General features: G+C 39.3%; 1 protein-coding gene and 1 long non-coding RNA gene across 2 annotated transcripts in view; one reads left to right on the top strand and one right to left on the bottom strand.

The window, feature by feature from the left end:
* Nucleotides 1-21,237, top strand: part of LOC135429083 (uncharacterized) — a 114,196-nt gene that overhangs the window by 18,679 nt on the left and 74,280 nt on the right. The window contains exon 2 of the long non-coding RNA XR_010436366.1: nucleotides 7,456-7,492. This is a non-coding gene — a long non-coding RNA (uncharacterized LOC135429083). The remainder of the gene's footprint in view (nucleotides 1-7,455; nucleotides 7,493-21,237) is intronic.
* Nucleotides 9,388-10,225, bottom strand: LOC135429080 (uncharacterized). Its single transcript, XM_064683268.1, has one exon. The coding sequence runs from the start codon at nucleotides 9,849-9,851 to the stop codon at nucleotides 9,498-9,500; it is 354 nt and encodes a 117-aa protein (XP_064539338.1). The 5' UTR covers nucleotides 9,852-10,225; the 3' UTR covers nucleotides 9,388-9,497.

The following is a 21,237-nucleotide window of genomic DNA, read 5'->3' as shown; positions in this document are numbered from 1 at the left end:
ACTTAATTACTCTACCCTGTCGTATATGTCACACTGTTTGCAAACGGCCCTCGTTAGCAGCTAGCTTTGTGGCAATATGCAAAGAATAATTCAATAGGTTTGCCTTCTGTTTTGCCAGTCCGTCTGTTGTTTGCCCGTCTGTTGTGATTGGCCAACAATGGGCGAGCCAGTAAGAATATCATTTTCGCATTTTGATGTCCGATTACAGACAAACAACAACAAGTGTGATAACTAGAGCAGCAAAGCATGGCGGCAACAATGCGAAAAGGTACAAAGCCAGCAGCAGCAACTATTATGACAGCAAATAACTAAGACAAAAGCAATTTGCTGCACACACAAATAGATACACATGCATACACTCGGCATAGAATGTATCTCATGGATACAAATGTTGCTGGAAGACAACTCAATGCACGCTGCTCGCCGCTTGGCCCAAAGTTGCCGGCTATGAAAAATGGATCTGCTCCAGAAGATTTCAGTAATCTCGTTCGTCACACTTGGCCGCTCAAGTACGAATTTATGAAGCCCCATCAGAGAGCTGTCCCACTGGAGCAATGGACGCTCCCAGCCAGTTGTCCAAGCTAAAAACTTTTATTAACTTGTAATGCTTGCTGCTCGATCTCGATGCACTTTGCTAAGAAATGCACTCAAGAATGTAACGCGCGACTGGTCAAAGTGTCAGCGTATCTAAGTATCTAACTACCTATGCACTTAGAGAAAAATTCATAAATTCATAATACAGCAAAGCTCAATATTTGTCAGCAAAGTATGTTTATTAATAACTCAAGAACCTTTAAAGTTCTTCTCGACTTAATTTGAGGATATTCAAGAATGAAGTAAACTCAAACTTTGGGTCTTCATTTAAGAGCATTCGCGAATGAGTTGCGATTTCTTGTTTAATAATTTGAGACTTTTTTTAGACGTTTTCAACTGAATCTAAGAATATTCACGAATAAGATAAGCTTGAAATTTGGAGTAGAATACATTATACTGTACTGTATACATATTTAAATTAGAAACTTTTGTAATAAGTAATAAGAATATTGAAGATTGATTAATTGCAGACATTTTTAAGATCCTACACACTTAGTTTAAGAATAAACAACGAGGCAATATATAAATTTTAACTCGTATTAGAATTAAGATTATTTAGCCCAGTTCGAAATATCTTCAAAAGGGATTGAAAAAATAATTGAAAATGTTTTTAGCTTGTTTGAAATAAACAAATTCTCGAATCAGTTTCTTGTATCTAAACCGGAATTATTAATACTAATTTATTTCTTATTAACTGTCAATTTGAACAGCATTAGAATTGAAGGGAGGCAAAGTTTTCTTTGAGTGTATGTGTGAGTATGTGTATCTGTTGCAAGGTTCAATAGATTGCTGCAGCCATTGTGTGTCTCCCCCCGCCTCGCCTCGCCTCGCATCTCTGTCAATTTTGCCACGGCTGAAACAATGCGGCAGGTGAATTAGATGAATTGGTGAATTATAGATTGCCGCAACTCATTTGCATCGCAAGCGTCTCGTTTGCGGCTTGCGAAATCGAAAACTCCGCCAAATGACTCTGGCAAAATCGGCAAATGGGCGTTGACTCGGCTCACAAATGTCGAAAGATATTCATACAATTATTATGACGATGTCGTCGTCGCAGTCGTCGTTGTTCGTTTGGCGTAATGAACTTTTGCGAACAAATATTCCATGCGCCTTTGTCTTGGGCACATATTTCATATTTCACATTATTTTTTTTTCGTTTGAAGGGCCGTCTTATCGCCCTGCTCGCATCTGGGCAAAGACCCAGCCCAGTTACCTTTTGGGGCCATTTAACGCCAGCTCTGGCATTGCAATTTTGGCATTTCCACATAACACACACATTTTCCAATTAATTAAATGAAAAATGAAACCATTTTACAATTGACGTAAAATATAATTAAAATTGCGCGCTTGCAAAGCACAACAACAACAACAAAAATAACAAAAAGACAAGCCAGACAGAACGCACAGAGATAGAGGGAGAGGGGGGGAGGGGGGCACACATTGGAATATGTGTCAGGGGCCAGGGGCTGTTCTCTGTAGTTCTGCGACGCATTCAATCAATGAATTGCAGACAAAATGCCAAATGCAAAATGCACTTTTATTGCATTTAAACACAAATTGAAAAGCCAACAACAAAAGGCATAAAATCAATGCAAGTGTAATCTAACTGAAAATGTCGCACGCAATAACAACGCAGCGCATGCTCTTTCCAAAGCGAGAAGCTGCGTAAACATTTAGAGAAGTTTAAGTAAAGCATTTATAAAATATATTGATTTCCATATGAAACAGTTAAAATGATGCAAATAACATTTGAAAACTTGAATTTTGAGCGTCATTTTATGCTCTTTCCAAAGCGAGAAGCTGAGCAAACATTTAGAGAAGTTTAAGTAAAGCATATTATATATATATATAATCCTCATGGAACAGTTAAAATGAAGCTAAGAATATTAAAAAACTTGAATTTCGAGCGTCATTTTATGCTCTTTCCAAAGCGAGAAGCTGAGTAAACATTTAGAGAAGTTTAAGTAAAGCATATATTAAATATACAAATATCTAATGGAAAAGTTAAACTGATGCAAAGAACATTTGAAAACTTGAATTTTGAGCGTCATTTTATGCTCTTTCCAAAGCGAGAAGCTGAGTAAACATTTAGAGAAGTTTAAGTAAAGAATATATTAAATATACAAATATCTAATGGAAAAGTTAAAATGATGCTAAGAATATAAAAAAAACTTGAATTTTGAACTTCATTTTATGCTCTTTCCATGGCGAGAAGCTGAGTAAACATTTAGAGAAGTTTGAGTAAAGCATATATTAAACATTAAACAACATTTAGAGAAGTTTAAGTAAAGCATATTATATAAATATAATCCTAATGAAACAGTTCAAATGATGCAAAGAACATTTAACAACTTGAATTTTGAACTACATTTAATGCTCTTTTCAAGGCGAGAAGCTGAGTAAACATTTAGAGAAGTTTAAGTAAAGCATATATTAAATATATAAATATCTAATGGAAAAGTTAAACTGATGCAAAGAACATTTAAAAACTTAAATTGTGAGCGTCATTTTATGCTCTTTCCATGGCGAGAAGCTGAGTAAACATTTAGAGAAGTTGAAATATAATATAAATATCTAATGGAACAGTTCAAATGATGCATACCTTATTAAAGAACATTTAAAAACTAGTATTTCGAGCGTCATTGTTCGACGATTGTATGCACATAATAAATATAAACATTTGCCTTGTTTTAGATGAGCTAATCAAAATGCATATTCGCCCATAAATATTATCATTTGCTTTTTTAACTAATGAACCGAAAACAGGTTCCGTTCGTCTGTTTCTAACTAATTTGCAAGCATCGCGAGAAGTTCGTTGATTCCCTAATAGACCATGCGATACGATCTGCCAACTGTTGTTGCTGCTGCTTCTGCTTCTTCTTCTTGTTGTTGTTCTTCTTCATTATGGTTGGGTTTTATGGCCGATTGCTGCCATTAACTGACATTAAGAGGCATTTACATTTCTGTAAATACTTAGACTCCGCTCTGTCCGGACAGTTGAGCATCTGATTTGCATAGCGTCCAGAGATCAGCCGATCTGCATGGGGTCCATTGTGGCAAAGCTTATGCCCGAGCGCATAATATGCAAACTATGTTAGGGCATTCGACTGCCGCAGCACAAAAGAAATGCGCATTGCCATGTAACCATGTAAATGTAATAATAAATATTTGTTGGCTTTTGTAGCGCAGTGTTTTTTTTTTTCTTTCCTTTGTGTTTTTTTTTCGATACCCTGTAGCCAGCGTGAGTGTGCTGAAATAGGGTATGTTGGGCTTGTGAAAATACTTAAGCATTTCCAATTTCATAACGATCGGACAATAAATACCGAAGTTACCTAAGAATACAATTATTGGTACTAAGGTAAAGAGCTAGAGGCGAGTCCAACTTGTGCCTGTCATCAATCTATACACAGGGTATCTCCGAGTCATGCACTTTCGACTCGAGCTAGTTTTTGCCTTTGTTGTTCTTGTATTGCTGCAAATTTGCTTGTCGCATTCTGCGGCTGTCAACATTTGCTGCCTGTTTGCCTCTCTGTCTAACTTTCTGCCTCTCTGTCTGCCTCTCTGTCTGTCCGTCCGTCTGTCCGGCCGTCTGTCCGTCTCTTTCTCTTTTTGTGCGGCTGTCCCTTTCGCTGTTTGTTGATTGTTTTTTGCATTTAATTTTGCATTACTTTTGTTGCGATGTTGCAGTTTTGATTTCTGCTGCCAGCCAGCAAAAAACAAAGGGCATGGTCTCGTTTTTTCGAATGTGTTTTTCATCTGTCGCCTTTGTTTATTCATGCAAAGTTTTGTGTTAGCTTTGTTGTGTGTGTTTTCTTTTTGTCGTTCAGTACTTTCACTGCTCGTTAAAAGCGTGCAACAAATGTTTTTAATGGTCCTAGGTAGCCCACCCACAGGGCGGGCAGCTGGCCAAAAATTGTGCTGGAGCTGTAGCTGGAGCTGCCTTTTGGCCAGCGGGTTGCATCTTTCACCTGTCCGTCAAGCACATTATGAGCACAATTATAATCATTATATGTTGTTTGATTTCTGTGCTCAGACGAAAGCGCAAAAATTTTCCTAATGAAGCCGGCAAATGCAGCTATGGCCATGGCCAGCTGCTGCTGCTGCTGCTGTTTGACTTTTATGATTTCTTATTGCATGGCGTTTATTATGGACAGCAAATAGAAAACACGACAGCAAAACGAGAAAATCAATAGAAAATCCCCCTCAACTTACAAGCTGTAAATGAAGTGTGAGCAGGTGAGCCAGGTGAGCCGGAGGTGAGCCGGGCATGCTGGTGGGTGAGCTCCCTCCGCTGCCGCAACGCTGATCTATGTGCGTATGCCATAAATCGTAACAATAACAACATGACCACTTGGCCAGACAACTGGCAGACAAACCCGCAGCAGCAGCTGCAAAAGATGGAGCCAAGACATGGACGGGCGATTTCACTTGACAGGCGCGACCACAGTCAGATAGAGAGAGAGAGAGAGAGAGAGGAGGGGAGGGAGAAGCGACTGGAGCGACATAAGCAAAGCGTTTGGCTTCACTTCTGTCCAAGCGAACATTTCCCTCGACTCGTGGCTGTCCAAGCGCAATGGAAAAATGCCATTTCCACTTCAAAAACAGCCCAGCGAGAATTCCGAAGATTTCAAGTATATAAAGGCTTTAAAAATGCTTAAACTAAGCTGGCATCAAGTTTGATTTACGTAAAAAAGCAGACTTTTCTTAAGAGAAAAACACTCTCAAGCATATGCATGCTTTGTTTAAGCATAAAATGTCTTCAGCTTGTGAAATTCTGCCCCTTAGTCTTGTATATGGAAAGTACTTAAGCTATGAATTCTGAAGTTGACCTACAAAATACTTTTTACCAGAACTTGCAAGCTTGAATTAAGCCAAAAAAGACTTCAATTTACATTGAACAAAGAAAGAACTGTCTTGAATTGTTGTATTGAGAAATTACGTGCATTAAGAAGTTAAGAAAATGTTTGATCTAGAACATACTCATGTACCACAAACAAATACAAGCTTGACTAAAGCATACAGAACATTAATTTAAGTCAAATATATTTTAAGCTAGGAACTCTGCCGTAAGCCTAAGTTTAAGGAATAAGGCTTGAAAAAACAAAAAGAAGTTTAATTTAAATAAAATACATCTTAAATTAGGAACTCTGCATTTGAGGAGCAAGATTAAGAAACAAGGCTTGAATTAAGCGAAAAGATCTTTAGTTTAATTAAAATATGTCTTCAATGAGGAACTCTGCGTCTTAAGGCCTACATGGAATGCGAATTTTCTAGTCAGTTTCAGCAAATGTCGACTGAACTTTGCCAAGTTTGTACTTAATTTTAATACAAAATACCTTGTCCATCACTGAGCAGTGTCCACTGTACTTTATCTGCCATCCCATTTTCCAATTGTTGTTGCAACATGAGAAATGCGGAGCTGCTCGATGTTATCACTGGGGAGAACTCCATGTTCCAGGCGAATCTCATTTATTTGATATTCGAGTCCCTGCCTGAAATATTGTCGCACACACACACACACACACACCAACACACACCAGCACACAATACACAACTCATAAAAAGCCCATTTATAACTGTTAACTTGTACAAAAGTATTTACAGGCGATTTAGCCGCTCACCGAATTACAACCAGCTCACAATTGCAATTGTTTATTTGTGTTTTGTCGCACCACCAACCCACCTCCACCACCCTCTCCTCCCACCAGTGGGTGGTGCTGTGCTCTGGCAACTTCTCTGCCACTTTTGGGAAGCAATAAAAAGTGTTTTTGTTGTTGTTTGTACAATGTTGTTTGTGTTTTTGTTTTTGTTTGTTAGTCGTTATTGTTGCTATTATTACAGTTGTTGTTGTTGTTTTTGTTTTTGTTGTTTAGTGGCCAACACAGCTGCTGCTGACACGCACAAAAATTTCCAATGCACAAAAACTCAAGTGCGAAAAATACGAGATATATATATATATATAAATGTGTGTGTACGTCCATTTATATAAATGTATTTATGTACTCTATCATAGCGAGAAAAATGGGCTGCCTTTGTTCTATGGCTGAATAAGTTTCGTCATCAGCAGGCGGACTGTGCTGTTAACTGACACTCGGTCACGGGCACAATCAGGTGCCAATGGGCCTCTACAGTAGACACACCAAATAAAAAACTCACGTGCGGTGGGCATAGGTTTAGAAAGGCACAAATAAACAGAGTCTAATTGCTTTAAACAAGAGTCACAGCCAAAGATTCTGATATTGAAATGACTGTAACTTTCTGGGAAAGGCAGAGACCTGCCACGAAAAAAAAAAAACTCTAGAGCTGCTTAACATTTACTTTGAGGCCTTTTAAAAATTGCCTAGAAAGGTAGCAGCTGCTGTCAGACTTTCACATCTCTTTAATCTCTTTTCTTTTTGGAAAAAAAAAACTTGAGTTTGTTTGCGAAATTGCATGCTGCAAATCAGAAAGAGACAGCGAGACACTCGTGAGAATCGCATAGAGAGGCGGCCGTTCACCGCAGCAAACTGTCACGTTGTGTGTGTGTGTGTGTGAGTTTGTTTGTTTTAGACTTGCAATGATTACAAAAAATATTTAAAAAAAAAGAAACAATAATATTTGCATTATGTTTTATCTGCTGTCGCACAGGTCGTGCAGCATTTTTTATACACACACACACACACACACACACACATATATATAAAGGTGTGGAGTTTTGAAAGCGCATTTTGAAAGCATTAAATTGATGTCACCCTGCTGGCCATTGTTGACTTTTATGCGTTTGGCGCTGTCAGCGCAATATTCCGTATTGATTTTGGTTTTAAATAATAAACTATAGTTTTATTCTATTGTTGTTTTTTTCTTTTCTCTGTCTCTTTCTAGCACTGCGGACTGCGCTTGAAGGCCAGACGATCGATAGGTAAGTGAAACAAAGCATTTTATACCCTGTTTTTTTTTGTTGTTCTCTCTGCTGCTTATTAAAATGTTGGCAGGCACTTTAAAAATGGAAAACCGCATGCACACAGGCTGCTGCAGCATATGGTATTTTTTTCTTTCTCCAGAATTGGGACAACAAGACGCATAAATAACCAACATGCCAACAGATAGATAGAGAGTATATGGGATAGAAAGCAAGAAAAACGAAGCGAAAACTCGGTAAACTCGGAAAACTGCAGCCAGCACTTAGAATAGCAAACAAACAGGCGACAGAGACAAAGTCTGAGGCGAGATTAGACCGGGCAGCGGGAGGGGCAGGGGCAGGGTAAAGGTATTGCAGCTAAATACAAATGCGACTGTGTCAAGATGAGACGCAAAGCGATGCTACCCCATAACCCCCCGCCTCCCCCCCTCCAATATCCTCTTGCCATTGGCATTGGGCAAAAAGAAAGCGCCGCAACGCCTGGCAAAACAGTTACCGGTTCTCAGACAGACGGACAGGTTTACTTTTCCGTTGGGTACGCTAACCGTGAGTGTGTGTATGTGTGTGTGTGTGTGCTGGTGTGTGTGACAAATCAAGCGAGAAAAAAGCCGGTGCGAGAACCGCGCGAAACGTCAATGGCCAGCAGAGCAGCTGGAATTGCCGACTAACCAACTGCAACCACAAAGAAGCACTCGCTAGAGATGGGAGCGTGATGCATTCTTACAGGCAGGTCACACTGGTGCGGGTCGAAGCATAATATAAGGTATCATAAGAAGTATCGAACGATAGGGGAGTAAAGAACTACCAAGCAGCTACAAAAGAACCTCCATAGAACCCCGATAGAAGCAAAGAACCACTAAAGAAACACAAACGAACTACTGAAGAACCACACAACCCAAAGAACCTTAAAATAACTACTTTAGAAGAAGTCAAAGAACCACTAAAGAATTAGAAAAGAACTAGAAAAGAAGCACTAAAGAACCTCTGAAGAACCACAATCGAAACAAGTCAAAGAATCACAAAAGAAAAACTACAAAAGAATCTTAAGAGAACCACTAGAGAAGCTCTAAAGAATTAGTATAGAAACAAGTCAAAGAATCACAAGAACTACAAAGTACCTCAAAAAAACTACTTTAGAAAAAAAACGGTGAAAAATTCTGTATGAGTCGGAGTCTATGACTCGTTGTGTGGCAAAGCAATGCAGCAAACCAAAACGATTCGATTCCGGAACTTCAATCTATTTCGCAGACAACAAACGAACCTTAAGCCGAACCGAATGAATGATTTGGTTCAAACTAAAAACTTTTGAGGAAGAGTTAGTACCAAAGCAAAAGTATCTTTTAGACAATTTGAGAATGTGGCAAGTTAAGATTTGAACCACAGCTAGGTTCATGGATCAGGCAAAATTGGCGCTCGAGCCGAACTTCAAGACAGTTAAACAATTGGTTAGAATCGTAAACCAAATTACAGATAATATATTATGATAATATAATATAATCTTTATTATGTTTTTGCTTCAATTGAAATTCAATTCAAATTTGTCTTAACAAATAACTAATCTTGGGTTTATTTAGCTAAGGTTTCTGTTCGTGTCACGCGACGTTTAAGCGTGTCACGAGACGCTTGCAACTCCGATGCACGCTGCGGCGTAATGACTACAGGAAATTGAAAAACTTGCCAGTTGCGGCTCTTTTTGTCGTCGTCGTTGTTGTTGTTCTTGTGGTGTTGTTCGGCTGCTGTTGTTGCATTTTCTTTGCGTTTGGCCCTGTCAGCTCGGCGTTTGCTGAAAAACTCCCCTCGGCACCGAGTTTAGACGGTGTCAGAAGCCAAGCACTTGGCTTGTTTTGCGTTCACACCAAACGAGCGTCCGTCCCAGCAGTAGAAGAAACAGCAGCTCTTTGATGATTTATGCGCCTTTATTGCTTATCGCTTAAACTTGGACTTAAACTAAAAGTGCTTAAAGTCCCGGACGGGACCAACTAATCTATCTTAAACGGGCTGCGCTCTATTCTGGCACGTCTCGGCGCCTGTCGAGCTGTCGCTGCCTGTGCTGCTGCTGCTGCCTCAGCTGCTGCTGCTGTTGCATGTTGTGCTCCAATATATCTCGATATTCGCGCTCACGATTTAGTGCAGTCCACTGCTGATAGTCGGGCTCCTCCAGCTTCCATTGGCAACGCTCCAGCCAGATCAGCTCATTTGTCAGCCGCAGCTTGGTGCTCGCAATTCGCATCAGGCGACGGCAACGCCTCGGGCGACCCAACTCCTGACGATGCATATACACTGCATAGCCAATGGACTCCATAATCCTTTCTCCGCACTTTGATATTTGTGTGTCTGTGTCGGCGTCTGTCTGCCACATGATGTGCTTCCGTTGCGTGTCTCTGGCCAAATGATGCAATCTCTGCCCTGGCGCCCCCAATTTAAACACTCGCAGGTAAATTGGCAAACAGCCTCTCAGGATTTGACTATCAATGGCGCACGTGTTCGCATATGCGTAACTCTTTACAGGTAGCAGCTTTTCAACTCAAGTCAGAACAGGTCAAATTGGATGTACAGGCAAAAAAGGTATATATTGAATATATCCTTTTTTAAGCTGAGGTCGGCTTGGGGAAGGGCTGATAAATTTTAAGACAAATATCACATAGACAAACTATTCAAGGAGTTTTTGTCTTTGAAGCTCAACAAAGTTTGAATATCGGAAATAAATGTAGAAATATTGAAATATAGAATTCGACAACCTTTTTAAGCTGATGTTGGGAGGGGAAAGAGCAGGGAAATACTATTTTAATATCACATAGAAAGACTTTTCGGGAAGGTTTCGTCTTAAAAGTTTAACTAAATTTTGTATATCATCAATAAAAGTAGAAATAGCTAAATAAAACAATAGACATCCTCTTTGAAGCTGAAACTCGGTAAGATTTTGCCTTTAAAGTTCAACTAAGTTAGAATATCACGCAGAAATATATCAAGAAATAAACAAATATTAAAATACACATCTTTTAAGCTAAGGAGAAGCATGGGAAATAGTAGAAATACTTTTTCAATAACTATCATGTTGGCAGAATTCTCGAAAAGAACTCCTATTGAATGTTCAGCTTAAATTGACTTGGTCGTAAATAAATAATATGAATAGGGCTTTGCTTTTAATGAACCAAATCTTTATCCAGATGTGCTGACAGTCGAAACCAATCTTAAACCGAACTTCTAAAAGCTGCTAATATTTTTTTTATAAAATATTTTTATAATATCTGACACTATAATTAGAATATTGTCTGATTTTCGGTTCATTGAATATGAACAGTTTTAAATTTTCGAAGCAGTTACAAATTCAAACATAGTTTTTATTTAATATAAACTCTGTTAAATTTGAAAATTGTGACAAGACTTTCAAAGTGCAGGAAATAACTTTGATGTTCAAATTCCTATTCCCTATTATTTTTATCTGTTGAGGTTTCCTTTAGAACTCATATGTTTTTCTTAAATGGTCCAATTTCTCTTCCGGGTTGCATTTGTATCTTGGCAATGTTAACTTCTGCGCATGGGCATAACATTTTTATGGAACATTTCCTGCTGTGTCTTGATCTCTGAGATACATGCGTCTAATTGGCTGGACAGTCAAGTTTATGCTTCTATTTCGTCTGGCTTAACTCTTAAACCTTTATAATCTAATCACATCCTCCGCTGTTTACAATGCACACACATACAAATCTATGGCTAGCGGGAAAAACTAACGCTCTTTGGCCATGTTTTTTTTTCTTTCTTTTTATGCGCTGAATGCAGTAAAAATGGGTATAAAGGGTATCGTGGCCTTGTGCAAGATTATGTAACAGGCAGACGAAGGCAGCTGCGAATCGATTAATTATATGTATTGAGCTCAAAAGCAACAGAACTGAAAATCAAAATATATATATTTTCCTTTACCTACTCGAAAAGAGTTTATGATTCTCCTCAACTACAAAAGCAACAGAATTGAAAATCAAAGAGAATATTCTCAAAAGGAGTTTTGTCGATATTTCCTCACATTTTGATAATATCGATAAATATCGATATTGAGACATGTTTTTCTAGGCATAACTCGAGAAGAATGAGAACTAGATACGCCTTACTTAGTATCTAGGTGCTCATATTGTGTAAAGATCTTTTCACTTTTTGAATATCTTCCCGAGTTTCTACTCAAAATTGCAAAACAATTTTTCCTAAAAGCAGCAGCTTCACACTTGAGCTTATTGAGAATAAGGCTCGACTGGTTGCAATGGCTGCCTTTAGTTTGAGGGTATCTCGTAGTCGTGCACTCCCGGCTAAAGCCCTCTAACTAGCTGTTTTTTCTCGCTGTCCCGCGGCAGAGATGCGACGCTGTTGCTGCTGCTGCTGTTGCAGTTGCAAATGCGCTTTGCATGTTGCTGCTAATTGGCAACAGTTGTCGATGGCAGAGTTTTCTTGCTTTGGTTCTAGCCTCGTTTTCGTTTGGTTGCGTTGCGTTACGTTTTGGACGTGGATTGCATGATTAATGGAAAGCCGTTATGCTTTTACGAGCAGCGGGCTGCGAGCTGCTTCACAACAGCTGCCATGTAATTTGAGCGCATGCGCCGCTGCCTCTGCCGCAGTCGCAGTCGCAGTCGGTGCCCGGGTCTATTGCATAAGTCGGCGTCGCAGTGGCAGCACCTCCATAAAACTGCGCGCAAGAAACAATAAAACACCAGCAAATTAGAAATTACCTTTTATGTGCGATACGAGAGAAACAAAAACACACGCAAAAAAAAAAATGGTAACAAATTTACACACAATGAGCGCTTGGCCGAGCCGGGGCAATAGCTGGAAGGCCTGCTGGCGATGCGTGCATTACGTCAGCATCAGACGCCTCATTAAGGCGCTCCGTAAATCGGAACTATATACTATATATATATGCCCTGTGTGAGGCGGAAATTAAGGCGTTCCCAATGGGCGCTCGCCGTGCACAGCTACAGCTCAAAGATACACAAAGATACCGAGATACAGAGCTGCAGATACAAATGTATCTGCACGCTAGTTTTGCATGTTGAGCGATTTCCATTTATTGGCATTGTATCTCCTCGTGCTAATTAACCCACGGGCAGAGAGTGTGAAGTGGTCATAAATATAAAGATACAAAAGGGGAGAGTGTAAAGAGATAAATCCAAATAAATACGAAAAACTTGTACTTTTACAGTCAGCTGATGCTCGGAACTTTGTCAGCTGCTGTTGCATTACAGTTTTATATCCGACAATACGCAAAAATATAACCGACAGCAGTACACCCCGCCTCCCCTCATACTCCCCCGCCGGCGTAGCGAGAATAACTTTTGGGTCTGGCACGAAAAATTGTATTTTTGGTAACATAACAGAAAATTGCAGCTACAAAACTACATGGAACAACAAAATATGCAACAACTCCATAAAACTGGCCACATCAAAATGCACATAAATAATAAAAATAACCAAGCGAAGGACCAGCAACAGGAACCGACCGGCACACAAAACAAAACAAAACCGAACTGAACGCTTCAGAATGGAGCATCATCATCATCATCATCATCATCGTCCAAAAGCCGGGCACATTTTTCGGCACTGGGCTTTTGTTTCGACAACTCCCCAGCAAAATAGAAAAAAAAAAGAAAGACTCTTAATAATAGAAAGGGAGAAATTATGAAATTAATTTTCAAATTTTAATTATGCAACAGTGGCTGCAACATGTAAATTGAACAGAATATCAAAAGTTAGCAACCAGACACCAGACACCAGCTGCAGCTATGCGTGGTCTCTGCGGACAGCTTTTATACTCTTGTCGAGTGTTTTATTATGTTGTCAGGAAATATGTAACGTTTAGTAGGAGACAACTCCGAGTATATTAAGTATACATATTCCTGATCAGTTTTGAGAGTCGAATTCCAGGTTTTATAGGAGACTAGAGAGAGAGAGAGAGAGAGAGAGAGAGAGAGAGAGAGAGAGAGAGAGAGAGAGAGAGCAGAGAGAGAGAGAGAGAGAGAGAGAGAGAGAGAGAGAGAGAGACTAGAGACAAAATGTTGAACATGGACGCTTTTAGTGTGGGAAAACGGTTTACTTTCTTTGAACCATCGATAACTCGCCCAGGTCGATAATAATCGATATCGAAAAACTGTTCTTTGGGAATATCTTGGAGCCAGGGCTTATAGGAAACTAGAGATTTAAAATGTTGAATATAGACGCCCCTCGTGTGCCAAAAGATCGCCTTTATTTTGAGACATCGATAACGCGCCCGGATCGATAGGAATATTTATCGAAATACTGTTCTTTGAGCATGTATTGGAGCTCACAAGAGCTAGAGACATGTCAGATAGGTTAAATATTGAGTTCGATTGGATATACACAGATCTATAATGTTTTACTTATTCGATACATTTCGGGAGATATATCCGGGAAAGAAAAAAAGGAATTTAAAGAGGAATAGCTTAGGACTTTGGTATTCCAATACATTTTGTTGCCCAATTGACAATTTCAAACCATTTGGATAATAAACAGCGTAGTTATAAAAGCAAGTACTAATCATAGTCTGCAGCTCAGGAAAGAAGAATCATAGCCTCGGCGCTGCTTGCAGGGCATCTGCTAGTCGGACACTCCCGACTTGTTCCGCACATCGATACATTCAGTTTTTGGAGTTCGGCTTCTGTTTCATTTTTGGTTTCAGTTCTAGTTGAGAGTCCGCCACAGTTGCTGTCATTAAATTGTGTGCACGCACACTCTTAAACCTGGTTAAGCAACACACACACACACACACGCACACTCTTACACACATACCAGCTTATGTGCGTGCCGTGGGAATCTATGTGAACGGCTTGACCACCGCTGCTCAACTTTGATTAGAGTTAAGCCCTAAATTAGTTGCCGCTGCTGGACATTGGCTGGCGACCTTTTGGGCCTCAAAGCCAGCGTTGTGCACCTTTTGTTGTGGGGCATAATAATACAGTCATGAAGTTTGCGACATACACAGACGCATTTATAAGACCATGAATCGTAAATTCTTAATTAGCATGTCGAGATGTCTTGATTTAGTGTCTGGCACGAAGCCGTTTTATATGATTAGCATGGCTATAAGAATTCTAAGCTATCTAATCTGATCTATATACCAACAGTTTCTACTGTATAAAAACCAGTTCTCGTCAGATCTTAATCTCTATAATTAATATTAATATATATAATTAAAAATGATAATCGTTTTGTCAAAAAACTGAGTTATTGCAGCTCAATTTCCGTTCTATTCCTTCTATAGAAGTTATATATTATAGTTTTGTATACTTTATATAGATATAATAGTTTATATAGTTATATATAGTACATTATATATAATGTTATGATATAGTGCGATATTGGGAGAGTAAAGCATGGTTAGATCAAAAAGTGTTGCAAGCCAAAAGAATAGTTTTATAAAATCACAATTTTCCATTGATAGTTCCTATTGCAACTTTATGATATAGTACTGAGCATGAACAAGATTGTATACAAATATGGTAATGTGAAGACATACTGAAAAACGAACCGACTTTTCATGCTTTAACTCAGTTTATGAGCGTTAAGGCTAAGCTTGTATGGAAATAAACAGACAGACAGACGGACAGCCGGGCTCTATTATAGCCTTTGCCAACGACTTTATGATTGTTGCCCTCTTTAGGCCCATTCCTAGCTTTAACATGTTGAGAGTTGTAAGCGTCAAGTAATGAATAAAACAATGAGGGCATTAACAGAGCTCCTGTCCTATACGTTTACCCTGAACACATGGTATCAAAAATATATTTTTATATATTCTTTTTAAGTCTCGGAGAAATCTTCTTCAATTAAAACAACCTCAGCAAGTCTACACTAATAATACTTTGGACTAATAATACCTTGCTCGAAATGCTTTAAGGGCATTCAATATTCGGTTAATTACCCTATTTTGGCTTCTACTTTGTGCCCGCACACAGCGGCTGGTGGCCAAAAGGGGCGATATTAATGTTCCACACGCTCTTGAAACAATCCAAGTGTTAATCGTTCTGATTTCGGCCAGCTGACAGGCGAACAAACATGATAACAACAACAACAACAACGGCAGCAACAACGGCGACAACAACAACAGTTGCTGATTCAAGGGAAATGGGAAACGGAACAATACGATAAGTTGGCTCTGCAACTTATTAGCGCCCAGTTTAATAGGCTCAATTAATGTCAACTGCGTCGTTGAAGCTGCCTTTGGGCCAAGTGAAATTGTTGGCTATTTTTGTTTTTCGTTGTTGTTGTTCTTCGTTGGCCTAGACGAGAGGAAAGTTTTTGGGCATTGATTGGCGCGCTTCGCTGCATGCGAACAAAGCGAGGCAACAAAACTTTACGAATTCGAACATTTGTCGGCAAATGCATAAAAATTAATTAACAACAAGCCTCAGCTGCCTCAGCTGAAACTGAAGAATTATTAGAAAAATAAGCAAGAAAATCAACAGCATCAGAATTTTTAATTGGCTGCTCGTGCAGATTTAGCCAGCAAAGGCTCAAGTCAACGTGAGCTACGCTCTTGTTATACCCTAAGCGCATTGAGAATGCGTAAAGAGGGTAGAATGGTTTTGGGGAAACCTATGTAACAAGCTGAAGGAAGCATCTTCGAGCTCTTAAGCTAGCCATTTTCATGACTGAGACGAAGAGCTACGTCGATTCTGCCTAAAAGTCTATCCGTGTATATTTGTCTGTCTGTCTGTTTTGTCTGAAAGCCTCGATCTCAGTAAATACAGCGGCTAGAGAGCTTTGACTTTAATTATATATTCCCCTAAACGATGCGCAGAACAATTTAATAATTTGCATTCATTTCTTCATCATTTCATAGCCTCCTATTTTACTTACATCAACAAATATTGACTGAGAAACATGGTTTTAAGCTTTTCTCGAATATCTTTAAAGTCAGATACACCAAACTTGATATTTTTGTATAATATATACAGATTAAAAGTATTTCTCACTTCCTCCAATCACATAAGAACTGCAAAAGAAAACTTATTGCTGTAGGTAGAGTCCATAGACTAGGTATATACACACTTTCGCTTGCCTTATTTAAACCCTCAAACCCCCAAAATTCATCACGATCGGACAATAAAGACCGATGTTATTTGAGAATTTGAGCATTATCTAAAAGTGGATTGATCAAATGAAGAAGAATGAATATAAATAAAAATGGATGGACAGAAGCTAAAGGGACTCCCACGGCAGCACACCGCTGGGCACAGGGTATCTCATAGTCGATCACTGCCGCGCACTCTAATTTGCTGCTGTTATCGTTGTTGTTGCTGTTTCGGTTGTTGTTGTAAGCGTTGGCGTCTCTCGCACATTTAAGCCTAATTAACTTTCTACTTAGTGCACAGTTTGCTTGTACTGAATGAATCTTCAGCAGCGCAGTCTGTGTGTGTGTGTGTGTGTGTGTGTGTGTGTGTGTGTGTAAGTGTGTGTGCATTTTGCATTGTTTGTTTGTTCTTGTTGCCTCGTTGTTTGTCTCGTTGTTGTTGCTGTTGTTGTCGCTTAGCACTGCGTCAACTTCTAATTTCATTTGAAGCCTTCGCGTCCGCTTTGATGCCACGGCCAAGCGAGTTGAATTCTGCTTTGAAAACTGGCAGCAGCCAACAAGGTGAAAAGTAGGTGAATGTTAAGCAGTCGACAGCAAGAGCAACAGCAACAACAATGTTGGTCGACGGCTTGCAAAAAACAAAAGAAAAACGACACTAACAACAGCTCGAACAATGACGAAAAGTAAACAACATTTAGCGCAAATGCGGAAAACAACGCGCACACACACAAAATAAAGGGTTACACGGCAACAACAACAGCAACAACAGCAGCAACAACAGCAGCAACAACAGCAGCAACAGCAACAACATCAAGAGTCGCCAAAAACAAAAGACAAACAAAACAAGCATATCAACTTGAAATGTTACGCCCCCTTCTCTGAAAGTCCCCTATTCTAACTATTGTTGCTGCTGTTGTTGCTGTTGCTGCTGTTGTTGTTGTTGTTGTTGCTGCTGCTGATGGCGCTGATAAGTTGGCTGAATGTAAAGTCCATTGCTTTAGCCTTTGCCTTTGTCGCCTTCTTTTTTAGCTTCTGCTTCGCCCTCACCGGAAGTGCATATTAAGCGTTTTTAATTTCCAGTTTTGCACAACTTCAAAACTGTTTGCCGGGCAACAACAACATGCTGCCGCAATGGAAAGTGTTGCCTTTTGTTGCAACACATTCTCCATTTTCGTTGCAGCACGAAGGGTTTTAGCTAGGTTCTGGTATTGATTTTTCTATATTTCATCACGAACCCTGTAAAACCTTTAAACATAAAAGTACTCAGCGTTTAGTCTGCGCCTCGTTCAGTTTTCAATTCAAGTCTAATGAAAGAACAATTTGTGAAAAGTCAAAAGTTTTTGGGCTTTAAGAACTTTTACACAGCGTCCAGTGTGTCTTCTGTTGAGTTTTATAATGCTTTAAAATTAAAGGCAGCTCTTAAACATTTTAAATCAGACTAAGTTAGGGTGTACAAATTTAAATAAATTGGTGAGAGTATGTATGGTGTCTGCTATCTTGATTTAAAATCGAGTTTGTTTTGGAAGGATTGACCAATGTGTGATCCAAATTTGGCAGAAGCCGCTTAAGCTAAAAAGATGCATCTCTTTTAACTGAAGCTTCTTTTAGGGTTAACAAGGAGACTTTCGGTAAATCGAACTTCAAGTGCGGGAAAGAAGGTTAAAGTTCGTATGAGAAAAATCAATTGAAAATGCAGCCTTATCTCTAGAAAATGTTACAACTTCAGCCAGCGTAGGCTATGTGCATGAGCGTCAAACTAACGAGAGGAAGGTCGCCGGCTCAAATTATGCAGGTGGTTTTTTGGCTTCAATCTCCGCAGACGTGTATAACAATTGCCCCGAAGATGGTTGGCGAAGTGCAGCCGAAATATATCGGGGGAAAATTTAAGCAAAATTGAGATGCTTTTTTCTCTTGAATAAAAACTCCGAACCTGGAGACAGCCAAGCAAATATTTATAATATGCAAAGGTCAGCAAATCCAGCATTTAATATATATATATATATATAATTGGCTAATTTCCTCTAGTAACAAAACAATATTTGTTTTATTAGAATTCTCAGCTCGTTTCTCTGAAGAGTTTCTTTCGTGTCTTGCCCAGCACAATTCATCGTCTTGTTCTCACGCGCCCATCGCAAAGGCGCTTCGCGTTTTTTCCGCTAACAAAGGCTGACAATGAACACGATTTGTGGCGTTTGCTGCGCTGCGCATGTTGCAGTCAAAAAAGGGCAACAACAAAAAAACAGCCAACACACTCGAAGAAAAGCCATGACAATTCATGTGACATTAGCACCTATTTTTTTCTGTGATCTTTACGGCCTTTTCGCAATGTTCGTTTCGTGTTTTGTGCGGCTTTTGTCTGCGTTTCGTTTCCTGTTTGCCAATTGTTGTTATTTAGCTTTTCTACCTCTGCTTCTGCTTCTTCTTCCTCTTCTCGTTGTTAGCGAGTTTTTCATGTGAGAGAATTTAATGACAGTTGATTGTATTTTATTTGATTTTTGTTTGAATGCAGCTCTCAATTTGCCTTTACCTAATGACGGGGCTATCAGAATTTAATTACAATTTTCATGGCGCCGCCTTCTGCTGCAGTTTTCGGCTTTGACATTAATCATCCGCCATTTTCTGCTGGCCGTGAAGTGTTAATGATGAACTGCCAGTTGCCAGTTGCCAGTTGCCAGTTGGCTGGTAAAAAGAAAAAAAAAACATACTGCATTTGTGCTGGCACAAAATAAATATTCATCTAGTGCATTTGCCGCACGAACGATAAATTTTCCAATTTTAACGATTCGCTGAAAATGTCACACAGATTACGTGACTTTGATGCGATTGACATAGTTGCGAGATTTATGCGTGAGCTGCAGTGAAAACCGGGCGCAGGCCCAGGCCCTGGACCCTAGACCATGCCGCAGCACGAACGTGCGTTGCCAGCAATTAGAAAAGCGACATCAGCAGCAGCAGCAGCAACAACAACAAGACAAACAACTACAGGTAGACAGCGGCGCCCACAACGACAGCTAATTTAAATGCCGCGTGTTTGCCCAGACCCAGACAGTTGGTCACACTGGTCGCCGCTTCGAGTGAAAGATCACGACCAAAAAGTTGGCAGCGTTGCCAGCAACAACAACAACAACAGCAACATCGACAACAACAACAAAAACGACCAACTTAACGACGATGTCGGAGGCGGCACATGAAAGTTAACGGCGTCGGCAAAAATTGTTTGGCGCATTATTACTTATACCCTGTATCAACAATGTGTGCAAAAGGAATATTCCTGTTTCCCTTCCAGAACTCAAAATCAAGAGAATGTTATAATCGATGCGATTTTCATGCTTGTCAGCATTTTGGGCAGCTTTTTGGGTCTGCATTTTGTATCTAAAACATATGTACTTTTTATGTAATTAGCTTAAATTATTTTAAAGAAATCTAACGTGGAAACTTTACTTACAAAAATCGATCAGTTATTTGTTATAAAATCTATCCCGCAATATAATCTTTACTTTAAAAACTATAATAACCAAAGTTAAAATCTTTTATCTGATATTGTTTAGAAAACTCCATCGCAAAAGAGATTCAGAAATAGTTATATTTCTGAAATTTATAATTTTCCGAAAACAATTTTTTACACCTTTCTTCTAGAATTTAATCAAGTATCTCCTTTGTTCCATTAAAAAAATATATAAAATGCCTTCTTCAAAATCTAGAATATTAAAGTAAATATTCAAATATAAAAGAAAGACCTATTTCAAGGAAGATACTTCTGAGGTGTGTCTCATTTTGCTGCCTCCAAAATGTTCACAGTGCACAAATATTCGAACAAGTTAAGTTTCCAAATACTCTTCCTACTCTACCAACTCTCATGACTGCCAAGTAAAACCCAAATTTTCACCTGAAGCTCACTTTAGCTCATATGTTCTTCTGCATTTTGTTTGCATTTATAATATTTAACTTTTAGGGGGTATCTTCTAGTCGATCACTGCCGTCTTGAGCATTCTAACTTGTTTATTCACTTCAGGTGCTGTGAAAAAGGAAAGCGAAAACGAAAACGACACCGAAGAAATCAAAAGCGAAAATGGGCTGGGCGCGTGGCCAGAATTCTTGAACTAGAAGAAGTAGAAGAAGAAGACGAAGAAGCAGATAAAAATAAAGAAGAAAAGTTGTGCATATTTGAGCTGGTTGGAAAAGTATTGGGAAAAATTGTATTTGACAATGGCGGAGAATTTAATATTTGCAGATAAATACACAAGTGCACCGGGAGCAGATTACGGGAATGATTGAAATGCCACCTTAAATTGACTCCAAGCAGAGACTTTTCCATTTTCAATTTTCCACTTTTCAATTTTCAATATGGACACTTGGCTACGCACGGTTTAACTTTTTGACATTTGTATTTGTATTCCATTTCGCTTTCAATTTGTGTCGTTTGGGCACTTTTCTAATTTCGCTTCAAAAGAATTGCAAATGTTAAGTATACGCCCCGCCCCTGTCGCCTGTCTACCGTCTGCAATGCTGTTTGCCATGGCGATTATTTTTGTCAACTTCAACTTCAGCTGCAGCTGCAGCTGAGCCTGCATTTGCATTGCATTTGCTTTCACAGCAGCCACGCCCCCGAAACTCTGGCGCCGCATTACCAAATGTTTTAATGTGCGGCGCAGCCGTTTGCAACATTCTTGTGCCG

This window comes from Drosophila montana, unplaced genomic scaffold (genome assembly GCF_035044405.1).
Source record: "Drosophila montana isolate Dmon_TW-CO22-7 unplaced genomic scaffold, ASM3504440v1 contig_2583_1, whole genome shotgun sequence".
Lineage (NCBI taxonomy): Eukaryota > Metazoa > Arthropoda > Insecta > Diptera > Drosophilidae > Drosophila > Drosophila montana.
Note: the sequence above shows the minus strand (reverse complement) of the source record. Positions and strands in the feature narration are given on the sequence as shown.

Excerpts from the sequence above, each read along its gene's own strand:
- LOC135429080 (XM_064683268.1), bottom strand. The coding sequence starts at position 9,851 with ATGTGGCAGACAGACGCCGACACAGACACACAAATATCAAAGTGCGGA.